Source organism: Prunus persica, chromosome G1 (assembly GCF_000346465.2).
Source record: "Prunus persica cultivar Lovell chromosome G1, Prunus_persica_NCBIv2, whole genome shotgun sequence".
NCBI classification, from domain to species: Eukaryota; Viridiplantae; Streptophyta; class Magnoliopsida; order Rosales; family Rosaceae; genus Prunus; species Prunus persica.
Window position 1 is genome coordinate 44,903,351 of NC_034009.1, and position 20,988 is coordinate 44,924,338.

Genomic DNA, 20,988 nt, shown 5'->3' on the forward strand with positions numbered 1-20,988 from the left:
ATCCACTTCTAAGTGAGAGTTGGTACACAAGTTGGTATCTAAAGTTGGTCTCCCTAGCATGACCCAAAAAAGAAAACATTCATGCCTTAAAGTTCTAGATTCGTTAAAAATAAAAAAATAAAAAAAAAATCCTAAATTCACTTAAAAAGCCATGGCTTAAATGTCAATTTCTTTGGGATATAACACAGCCCAACTTAATTAAATAAAAAAGACCTAAAGCCCAGCCCAGGCACCAACTACCGTAGGGTATAGAACTCTCTTCTTCAGTTCACTCCTCTGTCTTCTAATTTTCTCATTTCTGCTATTTTCGACCAAACAAACTTTTCTTTTTCTTCGATTCTTCCTCTTCCTTTTTCAAGCTTCATCTCAATGAGGTTCTCTTTTCAACATACATAGAGCATTGCTTAGCAAGAGTTAAGTGCCATTTTGCCTTTGAATTGTAAAATAGAGCTTCAATTTCTTCATGGGTTAATCGACGACATTTCAAGGAAGATGATGGCAATAACAGTGAAGCCTCCCTCATCCCAATCACCATTGTTCAGGTACGTTTCGCAAAACCCAGCTTTGTTTCTCTCTCGGTTAATCTGCTCTGGAAGCTCCATTAACGATGACGTTGAGACTATTTTTCGCATAGTCAGTTGCTCGAACCAGTCTAGAAACTTGAAGCAAGCATTGAAATCAAGTGGGGTTTTTCTCTCAAATGATTTGATTGATAAAGTTCTAAAACGGGTTAGGTTCAGCCATGGAAACCCTTTACAAGCTTTGGAGTTTTTCAATTATACTGGGAATAGAAGAGGGTTTTATCACAGTTCTTTCTCGCTGGATACTATGCTTTATATATTAGGAAGAAGTCGAATGTTTGACAAAACTTGGGAGGTCTTAGTTGACATTAAGTGTAAAGATAGAAATTTGATAACCCCACGGACTGTGATGATTGTTTTAGCTAGGATTGCTAAGGTTTGTTCGGTTAGGCAAACTGTGGAGTCTTTTAGAAAGTTCAAGAAGCTTGTGCCAGAATTCGATACAACTTGTTTCAATTCTCTGTTGAGGACTCTTTGTCAGGAGAAGAGTATGACAGATGCTAGGAATGTGTATCATAGTCTGAAGCATAACTTTACGCCTAATTTGCAAACTTTCAATATATTGTTATCCGGGTGGAAGTCATCTGAGGAAGCTGAGGGGTTCTTTAAGGAGATGAGGGAGATGGGTGTGGAGCCTGATATCGTTTCATACAATTGTTTGGTTGATGTTTATTGTAAGAGTATAGAAATAGACAAAGCATATAAGGTGGTAGAGCAAATGCGTGACGAGAATATATCACCTGATGTGTTCACCTATACTAGTATCATTGGGGGATTGGGGTTGGTTGGTCAGCCTGATAAAGCCAGAGATGTATTAAAGGAAATGAAGGAGTTTGGGTGCTACCCTGATGTTGCAGCATACAATGCTGCCATTAGGAATTTTTGTATTGCGAAGAGGCTTGGTGATGCTTATGGGTTAATGGATGCAATGATGAGTAAGGGTTTGAGTCCAAATGCAACTACGTACAATTTGTTCTTTAGGGTTTTCTTCTGGTCGAATGACTTGCAAAGCTCATGGGGTTTGTATGGGAGAATGATGCATACTGGATGCCTGCCAAATACACAGTCTTGTATGTTCCTGATTAGGTTGTTTAAGAGGCAGGAAAAGGTGGATATGGCATTGCAGCTGTGGAATGATATGGTTGAGAAGGGTTTCGGTTCTTATATATTAGTATCTGATGTGTTGTTTGATTTGCTTTGTGACTTGGGAAAACTAATGGAAGCAGAAAGATGCTTTTTGCAGATGATGGAAAAGGGGCATAAGCCAAGTAATGTTTCCTTTAGAAGGATCAAGGTTCTTATGGAACTGGCAAACAAGCATGAGGCCCTGAAGAACTTGACAGAGAAAATGGCAGTTTTTGGCTCTTCAATCTATCTGCCTGGGAGTACAAAGAGCTCAGCAGAGACATCACGTTTAGAATCACTTCCAATATAAAAGTGTGTGGGTTACTAATCATGATTTTTTTGATGGTGTTGTGGAATTACTTATGCCGAAAATGTTTCTGATTGATATGTGAGAAGAGGTGCTTTGCATGATTGGGAATTTGAGGCTTGCCATGGTGAAGTGTTAAGAGCATAGCATGTGGATTTGGAATTCAAAAGTTTTTTTTTTTGCTTGGGCCTAGTCTTGGCACTTGCATGTAATGTCTGTTACAAGTTCAATGGATTTAGATACTGTGCCCCGGGGGTTGGTGGTGTTGATTTTTTTGTGGAAAGGAGGTTGCCAATTTATAGACTGGTTATGCTGAAATGTTCTTACTTTGCAGAAACGTCGCACACCTGTTGTTACTTGTTTGAAAAATATTCATATTGTGCTTTTACTTGCCTTTAATACGGTGCAGCCAGACGGGCTTACCCACCCTGCAAATTATCCTAACTGCGCCTCAGAACTGTTAGACAACTTTCTAGTTGAAGTCAGGTGAGGAATAATGTTTCTGACTTTCTTTGTACAATTTTGTTGTTGCTCCTCTTCTTACATAAATATAAAAGAGGTGGTATCTCCTGTTGAAGATTATGAGTGATATGGGCTTGTGTCTATTTTTCCTCCATTTGGGTGAAAGACAATTGTGTTGGTGAAAATTTTTTATGGCTTGAGATTGTATGTCCAAATCGATGCTGACCAGTCATGGTAAATTCTGTTTTCCTCCTCACAAAGCATTCTTTATTCCTGCTAACATGATTTGCAGCTTGTCTATAAATTCTGTTAGCATGATTCAGTTGAAATACTTACTTTTCTTAACCCTTATCCTGCTAGGTCATGCTCAAACAAATCTTTGGTTCGCATGGAAGTACCACAAAACATTCTTTATTCCCCACATCAATTCATAATTTGTGGTGCCTTAATGATCGACCAATTAGTGTTTTCATTGTTTCGTATTTGAGTTTATAAATACTGATTTTACTTGGTAATTTGACTATATTCTTCTTTGTCAGTAGGAGTATGAAGATCTATCTATGAAGGCAAATCAAGGCTTAATATATCCTTCAAAGCCTTTCACCACCCATGTCTCTTGGGGAGATAGCAAGGACTTTGGGATGTTTGAACGCATGCAGTTATTCCTTAGCATGTGCAGCGGAATGATAGAGGAAGCTTCAGCTCAAAGTATGGGAAATAGAAGATCTACTTGCTGCTGTATGCCTAACCAAATACTATTCCAAGGGTTGTGAAAGCCCACAATGTAGTATTTGCTACAATTGCTTTTCTGTGATGCTTGAACCAGTACAAAAAATTCAGGGGATGACTTTACTACTGACAGAATCGCTGAGGCTTGTACCTGCTTCATAGGGACCAGGTAACGCGAACCTAACGGAATAAGCAATGTCCCATACCTTTCTTGATTGGACCCCCAACCAGCGATTTTCGTCTTCCTGAATTGGGATATCAAGGCTAGATAGGCAAGTTTACAGATACTGCTGCATTATGCGTCTTTAAATTGTGTATATTTGCCTCTGGTTGAGATGCTGCTGCATTATGCGGGTGAAAACTTAAGCCGACATTTTGGCGTGTCTGTTTGTAGCAAAAATGTGATAGTTCCCCGTGTTGTACTTTAAGATATTCCTTGATATAATTTCATTCGCCACTATTCAATTCAATTATATGATCAAGCATATGGCCTCCATAGAGAGATTGCAATGAGATTACAAAGTAAAAAAAGACAGCTGCTTATAAGTTGATGGAAGGTAACAGTGATGCTAAAACCTTCACCTACGGCCTCATTCGAAAGTTCCTGCTGAAGTTTTTTTTATAGCCATTTTTGCCAAATTCACACACACGGTCAATCTAACACACACTCCATTGGTCTTGCTCAAAGTTTATTTGGGTTATTAAGCCAAAATAACCAGCTTAATTTCTGTGTTTTTAATGTGGCCACTTTCACCTTATAAAAAAATAAAACCAATTTCATCCTTGTAAATAAAATTGACTAACTATGGTGTCAAACACAGTAACTAAATTAATCAAATTAAAAATTCCTAAACTAAATTTGCAAAACTAAAAATACCTGAACTACATTAGCCATTTTAAACACAGTTACTAATTGATCAAATTAAAAAATACAAAAACAAAATCGGCAAAATTAAAAACACCGGAAGTAAATTGACCAATGTATTCAATACTTTGAGCAATAAAAAAGTAAAGATATTTCATTTCATTCCGCGCAATATACTAGCACAACTTCGCATATTCGGAAAGCACCTTTTTCTTTTTCTATTATATTTTATTTTATAAAATCCTAAAATTTATAAACCCTAACCAATGCATCACCACCGCACATATATTTCCCTCCACAAACCCTACCCATCATATACATCTCACCTTAGCTCTCTCTCTGTGCAACGGCTAGGCTTCGAAGATTGGACAATTATCGTTGACCCAATGGCTTTGGTTAGTCTTTTCCGTTCTGCATTTTGGTTTTTTCATTTTATGCTATTATCAAACCCATTTTTGTTCTACCATGTAATCTGGATGTGAAACATTGACCATATAACTGGAGCTACTCTCTTCCCGTTGATTTTGATTTACCCTCTGAAAATGGTGGGAGGCTCTTGCTCCATGGTTAAGTGATTCCAATATGTACAGAAACAAGAACAATACTCTAAAATGGACTCCATTTTCTTTGTTTTTGAATTTTTGTTTTTTACTGTCAATGCTAATTAATTTCATTACCAATATCAGAACTGACACAGAATTTGTTGGGTGATGTTGTAATTGTATCTGATAAACAAAATGTTTATATATGTTTGATCTACTTCTAGGTGTTGCACGCGGGGAACACTAATAAAAATGGTTTCAAGGCACTTATTGCTGCCGAGTACAGTGGTGTCAAAGTTGAACTGGTGAAGAATTTTGAGATGGGTGTGTCCAACAAAAGTCCCAAGTTTCTTGAAATGAACCCCATTGGGAAGGTGGGCTTTATTTCTTTTTTATGTAGACAAATTCTATTTGTTATATTTGGTATGATTTGTTTGGTTTTGTTGTGTAGGTTCCTGTGTTAGAAACACCTGATGGACCTGTTTTTGAGAGTAATGCCATTGCACGCTATGGTGAGGCTAGATTTTAAGCTTCTTAATTTATATCTAGAAATGTTGTTATGTTTAAATCTAATTGTATGCTTTCATTTGCTGCAGTTACTCGGTTGAAGGCAGATAATCCTCTTTTTGGTTCTACCTTAATTGAATATGTAAGTGATGTGATGGCTGGCTTGCACTTGTACACCTCCCCCATTTATTAAATATGTGTCCTTTAAAGCTTCCATTTATTCAATTCTGAATTTCCCCTTGGCTTATATGGTCAGAGTAACATGTTGTTTGGGTTGATGAATGTTCAAAATCTACTGGTACTCATAGTGAGGTGACTTTGGATTTATAATTGGGTAAATTATTATGATTATAGGCTTAGGTTGCATGAATTAAAAAGCTTTAGAACATCTGTTAGAGATTTTTACTGATATGATCTTCATTAGAATGCGAATATGGTTTGCATTCCACATTCCGTTGAGGTACTGATGATTTTTACCGTTATTTTGTTGGTTTTGACAGGCTCATGTGGAGCAATGGATTGATTTTGCCACTTTGGAGATTGACGCCAATATTTTGCGATGGTTAATACCACGTATCGGTTTTGCTGTTTACCTTCCTCCGGTTAGGCATTACTGCATTTAGTTTTTTCATACAGTTATATACCACTGTTACTTTTATGTATCTAAATGGGTATATTAAAGCGATTGACACCCAATTTTTTTTATTGGCACAAAGGCTGAGGAAGCTGCAATTTCTGCATTGAAGAGAGCGCTAACTGCTTTGAATACTCATCTTTCTTCCAACACGTACCTGGTCGGGCATTCTGTGACGTTGGCTGATATCATTATGGCATGTAATTTGACTCTGGGATTTAGCCGGTTATTGACAAAAAAATTTACCTCTGAATTTCCCCATGTTGAGAGATACTTTTGGACCTTGGTTAATCAGCCAAATTTTCGCAAGATATTGGGCGAAGTTAAACAAGCAGAATCTGTTCCATCTATTCAGTCAGCAAAGAAGCCTTCACAGGCAAAGGAACCCACAAAACCTAAGGATGAACCAAAGAAAGAGGCCAAGAAAGAACCAGCGAAGCCTAAATTAGAAGAGGCTGTTGCTGAAGAAGAGGCACCCAAGCCCAAGGCAAAGAATTCTCTTGATCTTTTGCCTCCTAGCAAGATGATTCTGGATGAATGGAAAAGGCTTTATTCAAACACAAAGACCAACTTCCGTGAGGTTGCTGTTAAAGGTGATTTCTTATAACTTTCCTATATCTATGCATTAACCACATCTTGTTTTTTTTTAGTACAAGTGATAGTATCAACCACATCTTGTTTTTAATTTGTCATAAACCTGCATAGTTCATGTGGTTTTGCTTGCCAGTCAGGATATAGTATTGTTATTGTGCATTCTTCGAAATGAAGTCTGTTTCTATTTTTGTCTATTTCTTTTTCACCAACATTAGCAACTATTTACTAGAGGATCAAAGTGGAATCCGGTCTAAACTACATCGAGGAACAGTATAATTTATCCTGGTTTCAAATGACTGTATATCATATCAAGGATCATCATTAGCCACTGTTTTCCTTATACATTCTCTCTCTTATCTCTCTGTTTACTAGGCAAGCCATGCATTATTTTGTATCTGTTAATACAGGTATGAAAGGTGGATAATTAAGAATGCACTAATGCAGCCGACTGCAGCTGTAAATACCTTCAGATAACTTTAAGTTTTCTTCTGGATGAGAATCACCTAGACTCTTGCGATTTAACTACCTCTAGACATTCAGTTCTTAGGACTTTCCGTGATCGCTCCTCTTGTTAAAAACTCACTTGAGGGGCAAGGATTTTCTTTAATGGAAGATTTAAGAACTCTGGACACTTGTGCTCATATTTGCTTAAATATTGCTTTATATATTAACGTAAAGTGGACAATTATCAACTTGAATATGTATATATATATTTTTTTTTCACCTGTCACTTCTGTTTGCAGGATTCTGGGACATGTACGATCCAGAGGGTTACTCTCTTTGGTTCTGCGATTACAAGTACAATGATGAAAATACTGTATCATTTGTGACTTTGAACAAGGTGGGTGGTTTCCTGCAGCGGATGGATTTGGCTCGTAAGTATGCATTTGGGAAGATGTTGGTGATTGGCTCGGAGCCTCCATTTAAGGTTAAGGGCTTGTGGCTCTTCCGGGGACAAGAAATTCCAAAATTCATAATTGACGAGTGTTATGACATGGAACTGTATGACTGGCGTAAGGTTGACATCACTGATGAGGATCAAAAGGAGCGCGTTAATCAGATGATTGAAGATCAGGAGCCTTTTGAGGGGGAGGCTTTGTTGGATGCCAAATGTTTCAAGTGATGAGAGAAGTGTCCTAAAGAAGTAGATGTAATGTTTTAGTGGTTTCTTAAAATTAATCTTCATTGTGGTTGTATTACAACGTTGTCTTCTGCTCTTGTTCTAGCCTTTTTGTGACATTGATAGCATCATGTATTTTGTTCTCCTATAACATTATTGGTTATATTAGGAATATCAATTGAACTTCGTTTAATTTGCAAGTTATGACAGATTGTTATTTTGTTATACTATAGTACATAGCAGCAAACTCAAAGCTAAGTTGCATGTCTAGAGGCCTAGCCTAGTTGTTGGTGCTTTCTGCAGTGATTTGGCATTTCTAAGTTTGGGTGCTGGTGGTTTAACTAAAAAATTCAGTGTAGCAATGAGCAATTTGCTCTATATTCATTAGAGTTCACTTGTATGGATTGTGGCAACCCCTCAGAATGTCCAGATATCACTATTATTCTTAGAATACTCATGATCTATGGAAAATTGGAAAAAGCCATTGCAAATATTAATAGTTATCCTTATTTCTGACTTGACTAATTCGTGCCCCCTTGATATGAACTTAGGTGTCCTTGGATTGGAAGAAGCAAATTTATAGAAACTAGCCCTAAAATGGCACAGATGCTCTGGTGAGAAAGTATTTACAGCTACTTCATTTGGCCGAATAAATTGAGGTAATATGTTCAGTGTGGAGGTATTTGAGCTTCTGCAGCGTCATTCTCTTCGTAATTTCTGCCGCCGGTTAGTTTTGTTGAAGCACCTCATGGAACAGTATTGTTATGAGAATTTCTCAGTGGGTTTCTGGAATTTATTATAAAGTAAAGCATGGTGCTCATGGCTTCTAAACAATGTCTGGCTCTTATTCAACTTCTGGCGCATATGAAGAGAGCATTATTCAAGTGTATTGCACTCAATGTTTCCATACTATTATAACTTTTTTTTATTTTTTATAAAAGCATTTTATAGCATGTTTTAAGGATTGTGTTGCTTCTAGGTTTTGTGTTTTTATTTTGTGAATAAGATTCAAATGGAAGGCTCTTGACTGTCAATAGGTCTGCTCCAAGAGGAACATGCAAAAAACGCCCACCTCGTTCGTTTGAACCTGCTTTCTAGAATCATGTTGGTAACCTGCCATGGAAGGTCGATAATGCTCAACTGGAGCAGGTTTTTAGTGAACATAATAGCGTGGTGGAGGCAAGCAGTGGTCTTTGATAGAGAAACTGGACAATCACTATAATGAAATGCTAATGGGATAGTTGGAGAAGAGAAAAGTTAGCCTAAAACAAGATCGTAACAATATTCGCTGGAGTTGGTACAGGAGATTGGAGTGTGCCGGAGGCTGAAATAGCCTAGAAAGGTAGCTCTCAAGTTTGGCCAGCATACAGATGACAGAGATATTGTGTAAAAGTTCTGTTGCAGGTTTGGAATTTATTTCCCAGCAAGAGCAAAAGGTTTAGCTAGCAAAATTTGACAGAGGAAAGAGCAAACAGAAGGCTGAAAAATACTAAGATAAGATAACTAGCTAGGGCTAGATGACGGTGAGAATGAACACCCTCATAGGGCTCAGTATGTTCATATATTCTGTCACTTCAGTTTGATTGCTGTGTTTCTAATAATAATATCAAGTTGAATTGAAGTTCTTGGTTTTATTCAACTATTTTACATGGGAACTCAGAAAGTAATCACTTAACATGCTTAGAAAACCAATCAATCATGTTGTTATGAGCCTCCTCTGCACGCTTCACTGCTTCTTCATCTTCGACATTGTACCTCACGGTCCAACTATGCTCAGCTTTTGGAAATATCTTCACATAGCTATCAATCTATGAGAAAAGAAACAAAGCTTGTTTAGTTTTTAGACTGTAAATCAAGAATATGAACATCATAGAATGCGAGAATTTTAAAAAAGAACAAAAAAAAAAAAAGAGCACCTCAGTTTTAGCAGCTAATATCTCCTCAAATTGTTTCAAGAGTTCCAGTGGAGAATATTCATCAATCTCAGCTCCTAGAACCGCCATGGGAACTTTAACCCCTGTCAATAGGTTTAAGTATTAATTGAGCATTTAAGTATGAGATTATTAGCTTTTCTTGTAGCCTACCCAGAATAACTTTATATATTTGCCTCCACATACGGAAAAGAATAATGTCAGAAAATTCCCAAATATCATTATCTGACATGTCTATATTCCTAGATTAGGCTGTATTGCAGTTATAGCATAATGCAAGTTGTATATAGTTTAGAAAGCATTTAAGCACTGTAGTCCATACCCTCAATATCATCCAAAGCAACAAATGAAGGATGTAGTAGCACAGCAGCTTGGACGAAATCAGACTTCGCGAGCTCTGTCACGACCTTGCCTGAGAAGAACATTGAGTTTCTTTCTTAGTCAGCTGCGAAATTATGTCAAGTTTTATTTTTATTGTTCTGGCTAAGGATATCCATTTGTGAAGTTGTGAAAATGATGAAGCAAAAATGGAAAATAAGCAAAAGAATAAGGAGCAAAATTAGAATGTTGTTTATAAGAAAAGAAAATCGGGCGCAGCAGACAGGAGAAGCAACCACTCACCACCCCAACAGAATCCTGCAGCTCCAATTGCAGAATAACCTTTCTCTTTAAGAGCATTAATTATTGATTTTGCATCTTCAAATCCTTTATCCTAGTAAAAACACTTAGCAAGCTTCAGGCACTAAAGTTTTAAGAACTCTCTATCAAAATATGCAGCAATATGTGGAATCCACTTAATTTCATGCAGCCAAAGATTAAAATTTGGAATAGCGCCCCAAAAAATATAATTGACCGATCATGAGTTAAGCTTATAATCGAGGCATCTATGAAAAGGTGAGAGCGAACCGTTCCATGATCTTCTAACCAGACTGCTAGAGGTCTGTTATTGTCATATACAAACGGATCATCATAGAAGAAGTTTGGAACTACCACAAAGAATCCTGCAGCTGCCACTTTTTCGCCAAGCTTCCTTAAAGAAGAAAGCAGATTACATTAACTTTCAGGAAGTGTAATGGATTATACACACATTATAATAGATGACTATATTCAACACTGCAGACTATTGGCTACCATCCATTAACAACAATCATGGGTTTGTGCTTCACTCACAAACACTAAAGACGGTAACTGCTGGCCATAAATTGCCTTCACTGAATCATAATTTCCATAATATTCCATGTTCTGAGTTTGAAAAAGGACTTCCTTTACACCAAAATCTCTTCTTTTCTTGATTCACCTTCCCCAGGAGATGCAAAAATTTGAAATCTTGAGATTTTGTATCATCGTTTTTATGAGCTGTGTAATTTTGTTAACAAATTACCACCATAAACTTTCCAGGGCAAGTTGCAGATAACATCATTAGTCTCGAAGAGATTCGATGTGTTTTATAGCAAATTCCATAAGGATTATACAGGGAGGAGAACACCAAATACTGTAATGAATACTGATTTTTGCAACCTCTATTCTAGGAAGTTCGAAGCAGGACACATTTAAGACATAATTAATACAGTCTGATTTGACAAGCTTCCTGATGCACTCCTTATGAAACATTTGTAACAGAAAATTCTTTCTGAAACAAAAGAAGTCACAGCTCAACGGAGCGCCCTTTTATCTCTAACTCATGCACATAAAGTACATCAGAATCCATTGATCAATGATAGAAAGTAATTTTAGAATTAGCCATACCTCAAATTCGGAGCTCGATATCCTGCAGGACAAATCAAATATGTAAGTTCAGTGAATTGTTTGACAAATCCAAGTTGATTATATGTTATCGGTTCTTCTCGTCTCCATTGTTAAACAAGTTCTTTCAGTTAAAAGAACTTTCTAATCATCGCACTTTCCTCCTAATAGTTCCTTTTGACATGAAAATTAAAATAGGAGCATAACATCAGAATTTATTACAAAGAAGAGAAACTTTGAAGTGGTAGGCAGGTACCAAAAACATCAGAGACGAGAACAATGGCAAGCTTGGAGTTAGGGGAGCCAGCGGCGTAGACGTTAAGGCCTCCAAGTTTTTCAGCACAGTCTACTCCATAGCTTGGGCTGAGAATTGGTGGATTAGAGCAGCACTGAGGGCCTGCCATTGTATCTGTTCTGTTAAGGCACAAAATTTCAAACAAAAAAGAAAAACACACAGCACAGTTTGTCTGGTGGAAAATTTGGAAGAGAAAATTTGGAAGGACTAAAAAGTTGTGTGTTGAACCACCGTCTTATTCAGTCACCTCATAAATGCTTTCAAAACATGATTTACGTAATTTTTTCTTTGATTACAAATTTAATACTTGTGTCTTACTCCAAGTTTGATTCTGATAACATAAATTATATGAACATGAAAGAAATGGTTTACAAACATGATGACATACTGAATCTTCCAGGGGTTATGTAAGATCATCTCATTTGCAATTAGTCAAAACATTTCATGATTTTTTATTTGAAGGATTTTTGAATTACTACAATGATAAGAAAAAAAAAAAATTATCTGAACCTTTGAAAGGTGTTGCCCTTATCTCACATTTATAAAGAAGAAAAAGAAAACACTAAAGAGGCTCTCAGAGAATTGGAGGCTAATTGCTTGAACTCAGTCAATGCTTAACTTTGGCAAAATGTCCACACGTTAAACATTTTTAAATTTTTTTTTTTTAATCTCTAATAGTTGATACTTCTCTCATTTTCTCTTTACTTGGTTTCCTCATTTCATATGCACCTTTTATAAGGATGATATAAGATTTCCATTTAAGTTAGTTTAGAGAATTAGTTTGACTTTGTTTGCAGTCAACAACTGCAGCTCAACACCATCTAATCTTAAGTCATGTTTGGTTCGCGAAAAGTATTTGATGAAAAATCAATCCACATATCTTTTTTGTGGGGCTGAGAAGCAGAAGAATTATTTTTCATGTTTGTCAGTATTGGAAAGTAACTAGGAAATATCATTTAATTTCAGTTCTCATATTCTCTCATATCATATGTCGGGAAATTTTTTCCAAACATGAAAAAAGTAAATAGTAAATAGTTTTCCAATCCAAATCCCTTTTTTTGGCAAACCCATCCTTAAAGAGTACCCATGCGTTATGCAAATTGATATATATATATATATATATAAATTGCCCTGACCCATGCCTCTCATCTGTTGCCAAATAAAATAAAATAAATAAAAAATTAGACAAAGGTGAGATTGCCAAATCAAACTACGTTATTGTGATCACAATTTTTTTAAGTTACATTGAATCGTTAATCACCACATCATGTATAATTGGATAAAATTTAATTTTTGAGACTCGTGTAGCAAGTAAATCAAATCATACGAAATATGGTGGTAATGGTAACCCCAGCACCAATGGTAAGCAAAATCCTTCCAAGAAAAGGAAGAAACGTAAGTTGGCTTATTCTATTGGTCAGGTCGCCACCAGCATTCACTAGTTTGGAGTTTTGGAGTTGGTAGTGGGAAAGGCATACAGAGAAAGGTAACGCGTTGAAAATTCAACATTCAACGTTGAAACCTCTGTCCATTTTACTGGTTTATTAGGTTTTCCGAGAAAAGACAGAAAAAAAAAAAAAACAAAAGGACAATTTTGTTTCAAGACATGAATGGATTTCAAAGCCGCCAAAGATCTCTCCAGTTCCAATTTCTCCTCTTCTCCATTGCCACCCTCTTCGATTCAGGTTTAGCAAACGACCCACCAAGTCCCAAGAATGGAAACAAAGCTTCTTCTTCTTCTTCAAGTGGGTCTGTGGCGCTGAAGGCAGTCATTGTGTTGCTGGGTGTGGCGGCTGTCTTGGGCTTCTGTGTGTTCTTGTTCAAGATATGGCAGAAGAAGAAGAGAGAAGAGCAACACGCCCGTCTTCTTAAGCTGTTTGAAGATGATGATGAGCTGGAGGTTGAACTTGGCATTAGGGATTGATTGGCTTCAGGTTTGCCTTTTTGTGAAATCAGATAATTGGGTTTGTACATTTTATAATGATTGTGTTTTGTAGCAGCCTAGCTGGTGATGCATTTCTGCTTATTGGGAAATCAATATTCTTCTTCTGTAATATTTTTATGGTGCCTTATTGCTTTATGTCATTCTTGAAACTGGAAAGTATACTATATAAAAAGGAAGATAATACCACATCGTGGGTAGTTTCAGATCCGCTTTTGTCTTGTGAAAATGCAGCTTTGGTGGAAATGTATTTGCCTCAGTATGTAAAACACCTTTCAACTTTTCCTAAAAGTTTAATTGATAGATGGATGTGGGGGTGATGATACTAGAGACTTCATTTAGTTACCTCTGGCCAAGTACAGTAGACTGCCAGAAAAGATTTCAGTATTGTTCTTTCCTTTTCTTTGTTGGGTTAATTGAACTTGATGAGTGCTGAACATTTAAATGTGTGCGCGGTAGAATCTACCTATTTCTTTTGTCAATCTGCAATTGTGAAGAAGAATTGAGAGTGTTTATTCCTAGATAAAGGTTACATGAATAAAGGATACAAAAATGATTAGGACCATTCATAGTTGGCAGATTTGTTCAACTCTTATACAAAAGCACATCAATGATTTGAGCATGTCTAAGTTATGATTTTAAGGATGCGGGAGTTTGTGGACCTTAGAATACAAATCAAGGCACTTCACAAACATAGAGGTTGAAGATAAGGCGGTGGTGAATAATATATATTGAAGCTGTTTTGTACCATGTAGAGCAGAGGTGTGCTCTTTTACTAAAAGCACAGTACTAAACAAAATTAACCAAGGCTGAATTCAGTACATTACCCGATAGTTCATTGTAATCTAGGTAAAACAAGTCTGTGGCGGCAGCTACTGTGATGTTTGATATTATGAATTATCATGGAATTTAATGTTCTTTTCAATTTATGGTATTTCGTTCGCTTGTCAGTCGTGTAATATCTGATAGTTAACTTGTTGGTATGCCTTTGCGTTCTGTGATTGTGAAACCTGTATGGGTTGTTAATAACCTTGCCTTTTGTTTCATAGTCTATCAAAAGTGGGAGATGGTAGAGTGGTTTGCTTCTGACATGTTATGTGGCATGCTGATTTTGTTTTGAAGTGTCATTTCCATCTATTTGTTTTAAACTATTGATAAGCATGTATAGTGACTTTGTGTATGTTGAGGGCTTGGTTTTTGAATTTTTTTTGAGAATATGTTGAATTCCGTTTTCATTTATATGAATGATATGGAGATGGGAGATACCATCATTAAGTCTTATGTGCCCCTAGTGCATTTGGGAGAGGTGATGATGTCAGGATCTGGAGGATAGCTAAAGTTCGGTTTGAACTCTTACAATTTGTCTGTTTGTGGACAGGCAACGGTGAGTTATATGGAGGGTTTGGGTTTTGATATAAAATGGAATCCTATATTCATTCAAAATTTCAATCATTGGAGCTAGTAGATATTACTACGAGGGCATGTGGTGGAGGTGATGATGTCATTATCTGGAGGGTAGCTAAAATTTGGTTTGAAGTGTTACTTTTTGTGTCTTTGAGGGATCTGGCCACCATTCCCTGGAAAGCAAAACTGGTGTTTCTTTGTTAGTATTCTTTTCTTTTGCTCTTTTGACAGACACTAATTAGGAGAATCTTGACTCTTGATAATGTAATTAAGAGAGGGCAGGTTATTGTAAACTGATGTTGCATATGTACGCAAGCAGGGGAATGAGTTGATCATCCTCTGTTACATTGTCCTTTAGCATGGGATCTATGGAGTTCTCTCATCTCTCTGTTGCACTTGCTTATAGATTTTAGCAGACCTATTTGTGGTGAGAGTGTCAGTAACCTTTTTACATTATGCTGAGACCTCTATCATGACAGGATTTAGATTCTTAAGTGGTTTGTGTGCGGAGTAAGAATGTTAAAATTGTTTCATATTTAGAAGGAACTCTATGGAGAACATATTTTGTGAAGGAAATCCACTTTGTCGAGTTTTGAGTGCATTATTGACCATAAAGTTTCTTAGGGAAACAAGAAAAGCAGTGAAGGTTTATTAGTCAAGTAATTCTGAAAGTACAGAAAGCAGATTGAATTGATTTATTGTATACAACTTGTGATTGACACATGATGGCTCGCTATTTGAATAAGTTAGATTGATGAGATTCAGTCCTTTATCCAAAAGTTTCTACCTCTGTACATAATCCAATCCCGTAGCTAGTCAAATCAACATAGGCTTATTGCAACTAGGAATCTGCTTCTGAAACTGATTGAAAGCAGTCCCTCTTTCTCGTGAACTTTACATGTGATGGTAAATGCTTATGAAGTGCAATCACTTACTTGTGGTTAGTTTCCAGATTGGTTTCATGACCTTCTCTGTTGTATTAGGCTCCATGTTCACACATTGCATATAGTTTTTCTTGTTAGGCAATTGTCTGTTTTCACTTGACTATTTTTCGTGTCGTTCATTTATAATTCGTATCTTCTGAATTAAAGTGTTTTGTTTTGCATTCCAGAGTAGAACTTTGTTTGAATCTGTGTTCAGACTGGTTATTTAACATTTTCAGTTTATGGTGTTGTTACTAGTCTTGCAATAATGTTTGACAATTTTCTTTCGTTGTATCTTGGACAAACTTGATATAACTCTATGAAATTTTAATGTGTGCCAGCAAGACAACTGTCGACGGAGAAGATATTTCCTCTGTGAGAAACATTGAATTTTGGTTCAAGTTCTTGCACGTCTTTACAATCAATTTACAAATGGAGGAGGATGTGTTGTGCAAAAACTTGATCCAAAATATAAAGGCAAACCGGGGTTGCATTGCAGTATTTTCGAAGGGATTTTTCTCCAAGGATGTCTTGCTGGCACATCAAAAATTGGTAGAATTCCAAGCTAACAGAAAATAATAATAATAACAAAGGCTAAACCTCGCATTTTCATCATAACTCACTTTAACTGATCTTTAAGCTGTAAACGATGAAGTTTCGTTGTGACTAAAGTATTGAAGAAGTTAGGACTATATGCAGAGCCTAAGGCAAAATCTTCAAATGGGATTAAACACAAAATGTGTGAGAGTGGCCAAATAGAATTCTTCTTGCAACATAAGGGATTTATAACTGAAGTGGTTAAGAGTATTTGTCTTTACACTCGAGGTTTTAGGCTCGATTTTTCTCTCTCCAAAATCCCTTGCATCAAAATAATAAATAATTCTTGTTGCAGCTTGCGCCCTTATCACTCCCTAGAAGCTGTGCTCGCATTAACTCAAACTTTGATACGTGCAAAAAAAGATTAACAAACTGCATAAATTATGACAGATTTGTCTACTGAAAAAATATGACAGCATCAAACAGTAACCAGGCTACAATAAATATTAGTACAAAAAGAATAGCTTTTTATATTTGTTGTAATGGAGCCCAAAGGCCTAAAAGAAACCTTAGAGTATTTCCATCTATTTGTCATGACAAAAGGAAAGATGAGGTAATGACAGTTACTATTCATGCGAAATAGTGTCTGTCCTATCAATTTTGTGTGTGTGCTTTTTCACCCATAACATGGCAACCCAAGAACAATTACTATTCACGTGAGATTAATAAATAAAAAATTGCTAAGTACATATTAAAAAAACTTATGAATTTTTTTTTTTGTACAAGGAAGGGCGTGAGATTTTTATTTATTTATTTATTTGTTATTTTCTCTTTTTAAAAGGAAATTTCTAATTTTACCCCTAATATTGACAGAAATTTGGATGGACATCCAAAAAATTGATGGCAAGTTCCCAATTGACATTTTTTTATAGTTTAAGTCCTTCATTTATCCTCAAAAAATAATTTAAGAGTAAATTGACAATTATAGTATAGTTCAGAGAGCAAAATCGCACTTTAGCTTATATTATAACACTAACATTTTTATAACATTTGTTTAATTATTCTAAGAAGACAATAAATGCTATCATTGAACATGATAGTGGTAAGCTATAACATTTGTTTAATTACACAAAAATGCCACTTGCGCTAGTGGTAAGGTGCTATCATTGGGTATTGGAGGTCAATTTTGCAAGAGCAAGTTCTACCCAAGTGTGGTCCTAAACACATGTGGATTAGATCGATAAATATAGAGCATTAGTGGATAAGAAGAAATCTCTTAGGTCAATTAATTGATACTAAAAACCCATATAGAGAATTCCATTTTTTTTTAAACTTTTGTTTATCCTAGATACAATCGAACTAACTTAGGCATTGGAAGGTCTTTAGTCAACACCCACTAAATATGGTCTTTTATTTCAATTTAATTTTAGGAATCAAAAGAGATAAAAATAAAAATAAAAGTTAAAAAAGCGAGGATCTTGAAGCGGATATTTTCCTTTGAGAATATTTTCACAAACAATAATTATGATGTTTAATGGTACGCTGACCACCGATCATTATGTGATTGGCATGTTGTGAACTTGTGATTATGTATAAGACAGACTATGTCCTTTTCAGAATAACGAGAGAGAGAGAGAGAGAGAGAGAGAGAGAGAGAGAGAGAATGGATGGCGCAAAAAACGATGCCCTAGAAAATGAAGGTAGTGAAAGCTACATGCATTCATTATGCTAAAGGCTTCCTAAAACGTATTGTTGAGTTATGCTTGCAATAGATGTTCACGTGGCCCAGCAGTTGGCAATACTGGAATTCCCTCTCATTACTGCCCAGTCACTCATGGCTCTTCTCTTGTGTATATACATTACACATATTTTCTGGTAAGTTATAAACCCCTAATAAGAGATGTAATATTAATTTGACAGCCTAGGCCGATTGTTATTATTTGAAATAAGAAAACAAAAAGAAGCAACTACTATTCTCACTCCTAGATGTTCATTATCAGGATCGACCCTAATATTTTGAGAGTCTTTGAAGCACATAAGTAGGAATCAAAATCCGATCTCCACAGCAAGAATAAGATTGCATAATCATGTAAATATGTTACACACGCTCACATATATATAATGTATACATGTGAAAAAAAATTTGAGACCTCTGTGCAGTAGCACACCGTGCAGGACCGGTCATGTTTATTATGCATTTCAAAGTTATTATTATTATTATTATTATGTATGAACTAAGCATAAATACGTGTCACAAAACCAGTAAACCGATATATATATATATATATATATCACCATTTATGGAGGATAGTGATCTTATACCAATGAGCATATAAGTGCTAGCAATCTGTTAGCTAATAATTCAGTACTATATGTTGTTATATATAGGCCTCTGGATTCATATTAATGATGAATAGATCAAGAAGGATATATGGGTCCATTTATTGGAAGCTTACTTTGTTGATATATTTAGCAGAGGCTGCTAAAGACTTGAGCGTGGTCTAAAATCAAAGTAAAATGACCAAAATAGGACTTTCATTTATAAAATTAAAAATAATAATAATAACAAAAGCTATATCAGCTTCCAGCAATATTAGGCTCCCAAAACCCTAGTTCGACAAAAACAAAATATATCAAAATATGACTAAAAATGTGTGAGAAAAGCAGAAAAGCTCACTTGAAGAAGCAGAAAAGCTCTAAGAAACAACAAAACATCTGAGAATTAGAACGCATGACCAAAAGTTGGTCTAGGTTGATTAATATTCCTGCTGGTTTTTCCTTGCTCTCGTTCAATTTTTTTTCTTCTCAATAGATATCTATGAGATATTCGAATTCGAGACGTCTTCGAATATTATTGAAAAGATGAATAGCTAAGAGATAGTTGGTAGGACAAAAAGCAAAGTTAGGGCACTAAACGTGATTGTAACACAGACAACACGTCAAGCAAAATAGGCCCGGCAAAAGGAGGGGCTATTATAAATCAATTGAAATAGACCCGACCAAAAGTACTTTTCTGATTCAGAAGAGCATTTTTATATATTTGGATTAAATATTACAAAATACAATGTAAATTATCTGGAATAAGTTTTTTATAATGCTAAAAAATCCAGTAAAAATGTTGATTTCGAATTGCATTAAGCATATTTTCTTAGGTCAAGTCAAGGACCATGTGGGTTCACTCACATATGCGCATGTAGCTAGACTTCCATTCATTAATTTGGGAAAAGATAGACTTCATAAAGGACCCATTTGACACGTCTTAACAATTACCATGTATCTCCTCCTCTCCCTCTCCCCTCCCCCCCCTCCTTTTTTTTGGATCAATTATCTTCCGTCTCTTTTTGTAAAGTTATTCATTGATCACGTATTTTGGTGCTAAATTGATTTTTTTTTAATCGGTTTAATTATAGCAATGGTTCCTAAAATTATACATATGTAGTTATATTTTGGTTACTTAACTCTAAAAATAGTTGTAGAGGTCCTCTAATTAGGTATCGTGTTGCATTGTTAGTCCCTATCGTCAAGTCTGTGATTTTTTCTGTTTAAAATGATGATGTGGCAAGTATATAACATATTATTTATAGGCAAATGTGACTTTTCAATCGATTTCATTAAAACCAACAACTTCACCTTAAGATGCTTGCTAAGAAAGTTGTGTGGCATGTCATTTCCAATTAACCCAAATTCAACGTTGAACCATATTAAGTTATGAGTTTTTATCATAAATCTTTGAATTGCTTAAACTTCATCTTAGTGTTCTAACTTTCAAATCAATTAATGTGCTCTTTAATAATTTGTCTCACACATCAATTTGGTCCTTAATACATTCTATCAAGCCCTTATGTGAAATTGATCATGCAACCAACTTTAAAGAAGTAATTTTTGTCAAAATACAACCTATTTACCCATAAAATAAAATGAAGGTAACTTCTTTTACCATTTTTGTTCTTGATAGGACCCCAATGTGAAATCATAAATAGAAAGCATGTTGACATTGTTGAGTCAATGACGTGAGTTTTATTTTGTCAATTGGGCATGGATGCTCTATATTTTGATGAAAAAAAAATACCTCTTTAAAGTTTGTCAAGTAAAATGACAAGTGATCAGTTTTAACAAACATTTTGATGAAATGCAATGATAACAATAACGAAATTGATGTGTGCACCAAAAGATTAAAGGACCATATTGATTCATTAAAATTTTAAAATTCGAGTGCCATTTACCATAAACAGCTAGTCACTCTTACAAGTTATTTAACACAAAAATACAATTGATTAAATAGATTTAGAATTGCAAATAATATTCGCTTAAGAAAAGCCAATTAATTAAAGAGAAAAAGAAAAAAGAGTTTTCACGGAAAAGGTGATAGCATCGGGAAAGGACTGAAATGCCATTGCATGTAATAGTGCACAAAAGAATTGCATGTTGGAATCACAAAAAAAATTAAGAAGAAAAAATATATGCATGCTTATGAGTCGTATGAGGAAAACTATCGTTTCAAACAAAATATAACCTTAAACTCATGCTAGAGGATGCTATTGTATTTTAGAAAACGATTAAGCATGCATGAAAATTGATCCTTTTTTTTTGGGATTTTTATTTCCTTTCTATTTCTTACACAGCTAGTGCAGACATACGTGGAAAGCACCATACCCTAATCTTCCATACGGTTATTAATTTCCATGACAAGTACATTTTTGCAATATTTCTCGAACAAACAAAGTACTGCTCTCTCTCTCTCTCTCTC

The 20,988-nt window shown here is 35.5% G+C and overlaps 3 protein-coding genes across 7 annotated transcripts; 2 read left to right on the forward strand and 1 right to left on the reverse strand.

Moving 5' to 3' along the window:
• LOC18789046 (putative pentatricopeptide repeat-containing protein At1g02420) lies at positions 67 to 3,683 on the forward strand. Of its 4 annotated transcripts, none has more exons than XM_020564384.1 (2): positions 67 to 2,709; positions 3,015 to 3,683. In XM_020564384.1, exon 1 carries the CDS (start codon positions 493 to 495, stop codon positions 2,014 to 2,016), a length of 1,524 nt encoding a protein of 507 aa, XP_020419973.1. In that variant the 5' UTR covers positions 67 to 492; the 3' UTR covers positions 2,017 to 2,709; positions 3,015 to 3,683. The 4 variants fall into 4 exon arrangements, with proteins under 4 accessions (XP_020419973.1, XP_020419968.1, XP_020419964.1 ...); XM_020564379.1 differs by having other exon boundaries at positions 3,018 to 3,683; XM_020564375.1 differs by having other exon boundaries at positions 67 to 2,499.
• Positions 4,255 to 9,082, forward strand: LOC18790763 (elongation factor 1-gamma). Of its 2 annotated transcripts, XM_020564390.1 has the most exons (8): positions 4,255 to 4,464; positions 4,836 to 4,985; positions 5,063 to 5,123; positions 5,208 to 5,260; positions 5,619 to 5,720; positions 5,835 to 6,345; positions 7,090 to 7,496; positions 8,018 to 9,082. In XM_020564390.1, exons 1-7 carry the CDS (start codon positions 4,336 to 4,338, stop codon positions 7,467 to 7,469), a joined length of 1,386 nt encoding a protein of 461 aa, XP_020419979.1. In that variant the 5' UTR covers positions 4,255 to 4,335; the 3' UTR covers positions 7,470 to 7,496; positions 8,018 to 9,082. The 2 variants fall into 2 exon arrangements, with proteins under 2 accessions (XP_020419979.1, XP_007222556.2); XM_007222494.2 differs by lacking the exon at positions 8,018 to 9,082 and having other exon boundaries at positions 4,257 to 4,464; positions 7,090 to 7,691.
• On the reverse strand, positions 8,246 to 11,642 carry LOC18791982 (endo-1,3;1,4-beta-D-glucanase). The gene is made up of 7 exons (XM_020564392.1): positions 11,397 to 11,642; positions 11,144 to 11,165; positions 10,304 to 10,427; positions 10,019 to 10,109; positions 9,720 to 9,809; positions 9,383 to 9,483; positions 8,246 to 9,274 (listed from the first exon to the last, which is right to left on the reverse strand). Exons 1-7 carry the CDS (start codon positions 11,542 to 11,544, stop codon positions 9,134 to 9,136), a joined length of 717 nt encoding a protein of 238 aa, XP_020419981.1. The 5' UTR covers positions 11,545 to 11,642; the 3' UTR covers positions 8,246 to 9,133.

Excerpts from the sequence above, each read along its gene's own strand:
- LOC18789046 (XM_020564384.1), top strand. The coding sequence starts at position 493 with ATGATGGCAATAACAGTGAAGCCTCCCTCATCCCAATCACCATTGTTC.
- LOC18790763 (XM_020564390.1), top strand. The coding sequence starts at position 4,336 with ATGCATCACCACCGCACATATATTTCCCTCCACAAACCCTACCCATCA. Across the intron at positions 5,261-5,618 it reads GTTCTACCTTAATTGAATAT|GCTCATGTGGAGCAATGGAT; the intron begins GTAAGTGATGTG and ends TGGTTTTGACAG. Across the intron at positions 5,721-5,834 it reads TTGCTGTTTACCTTCCTCCG|GCTGAGGAAGCTGCAATTTC; the intron begins GTTAGGCATTAC and ends ATTGGCACAAAG.
- LOC18791982 (XM_020564392.1), bottom strand. The coding sequence starts at position 11,544 with ATGGCAGGCCCTCAGTGCTGCTCTAATCCACCAATTCTCAGCCCAAGC. Across the intron at positions 9,810-10,018 it reads TGCAGGATTCTGTTGGGGTG|GCAAGGTCGTGACAGAGCTC; the intron begins GTGAGTGGTTGC and ends TGTTCTTCTCAG. Across the intron at positions 9,275-9,382 it reads TATTAGCTGCTAAAACTGAG|ATTGATAGCTATGTGAAGAT; the intron begins GTGCTCTTTTTT and ends CTTTTCTCATAG.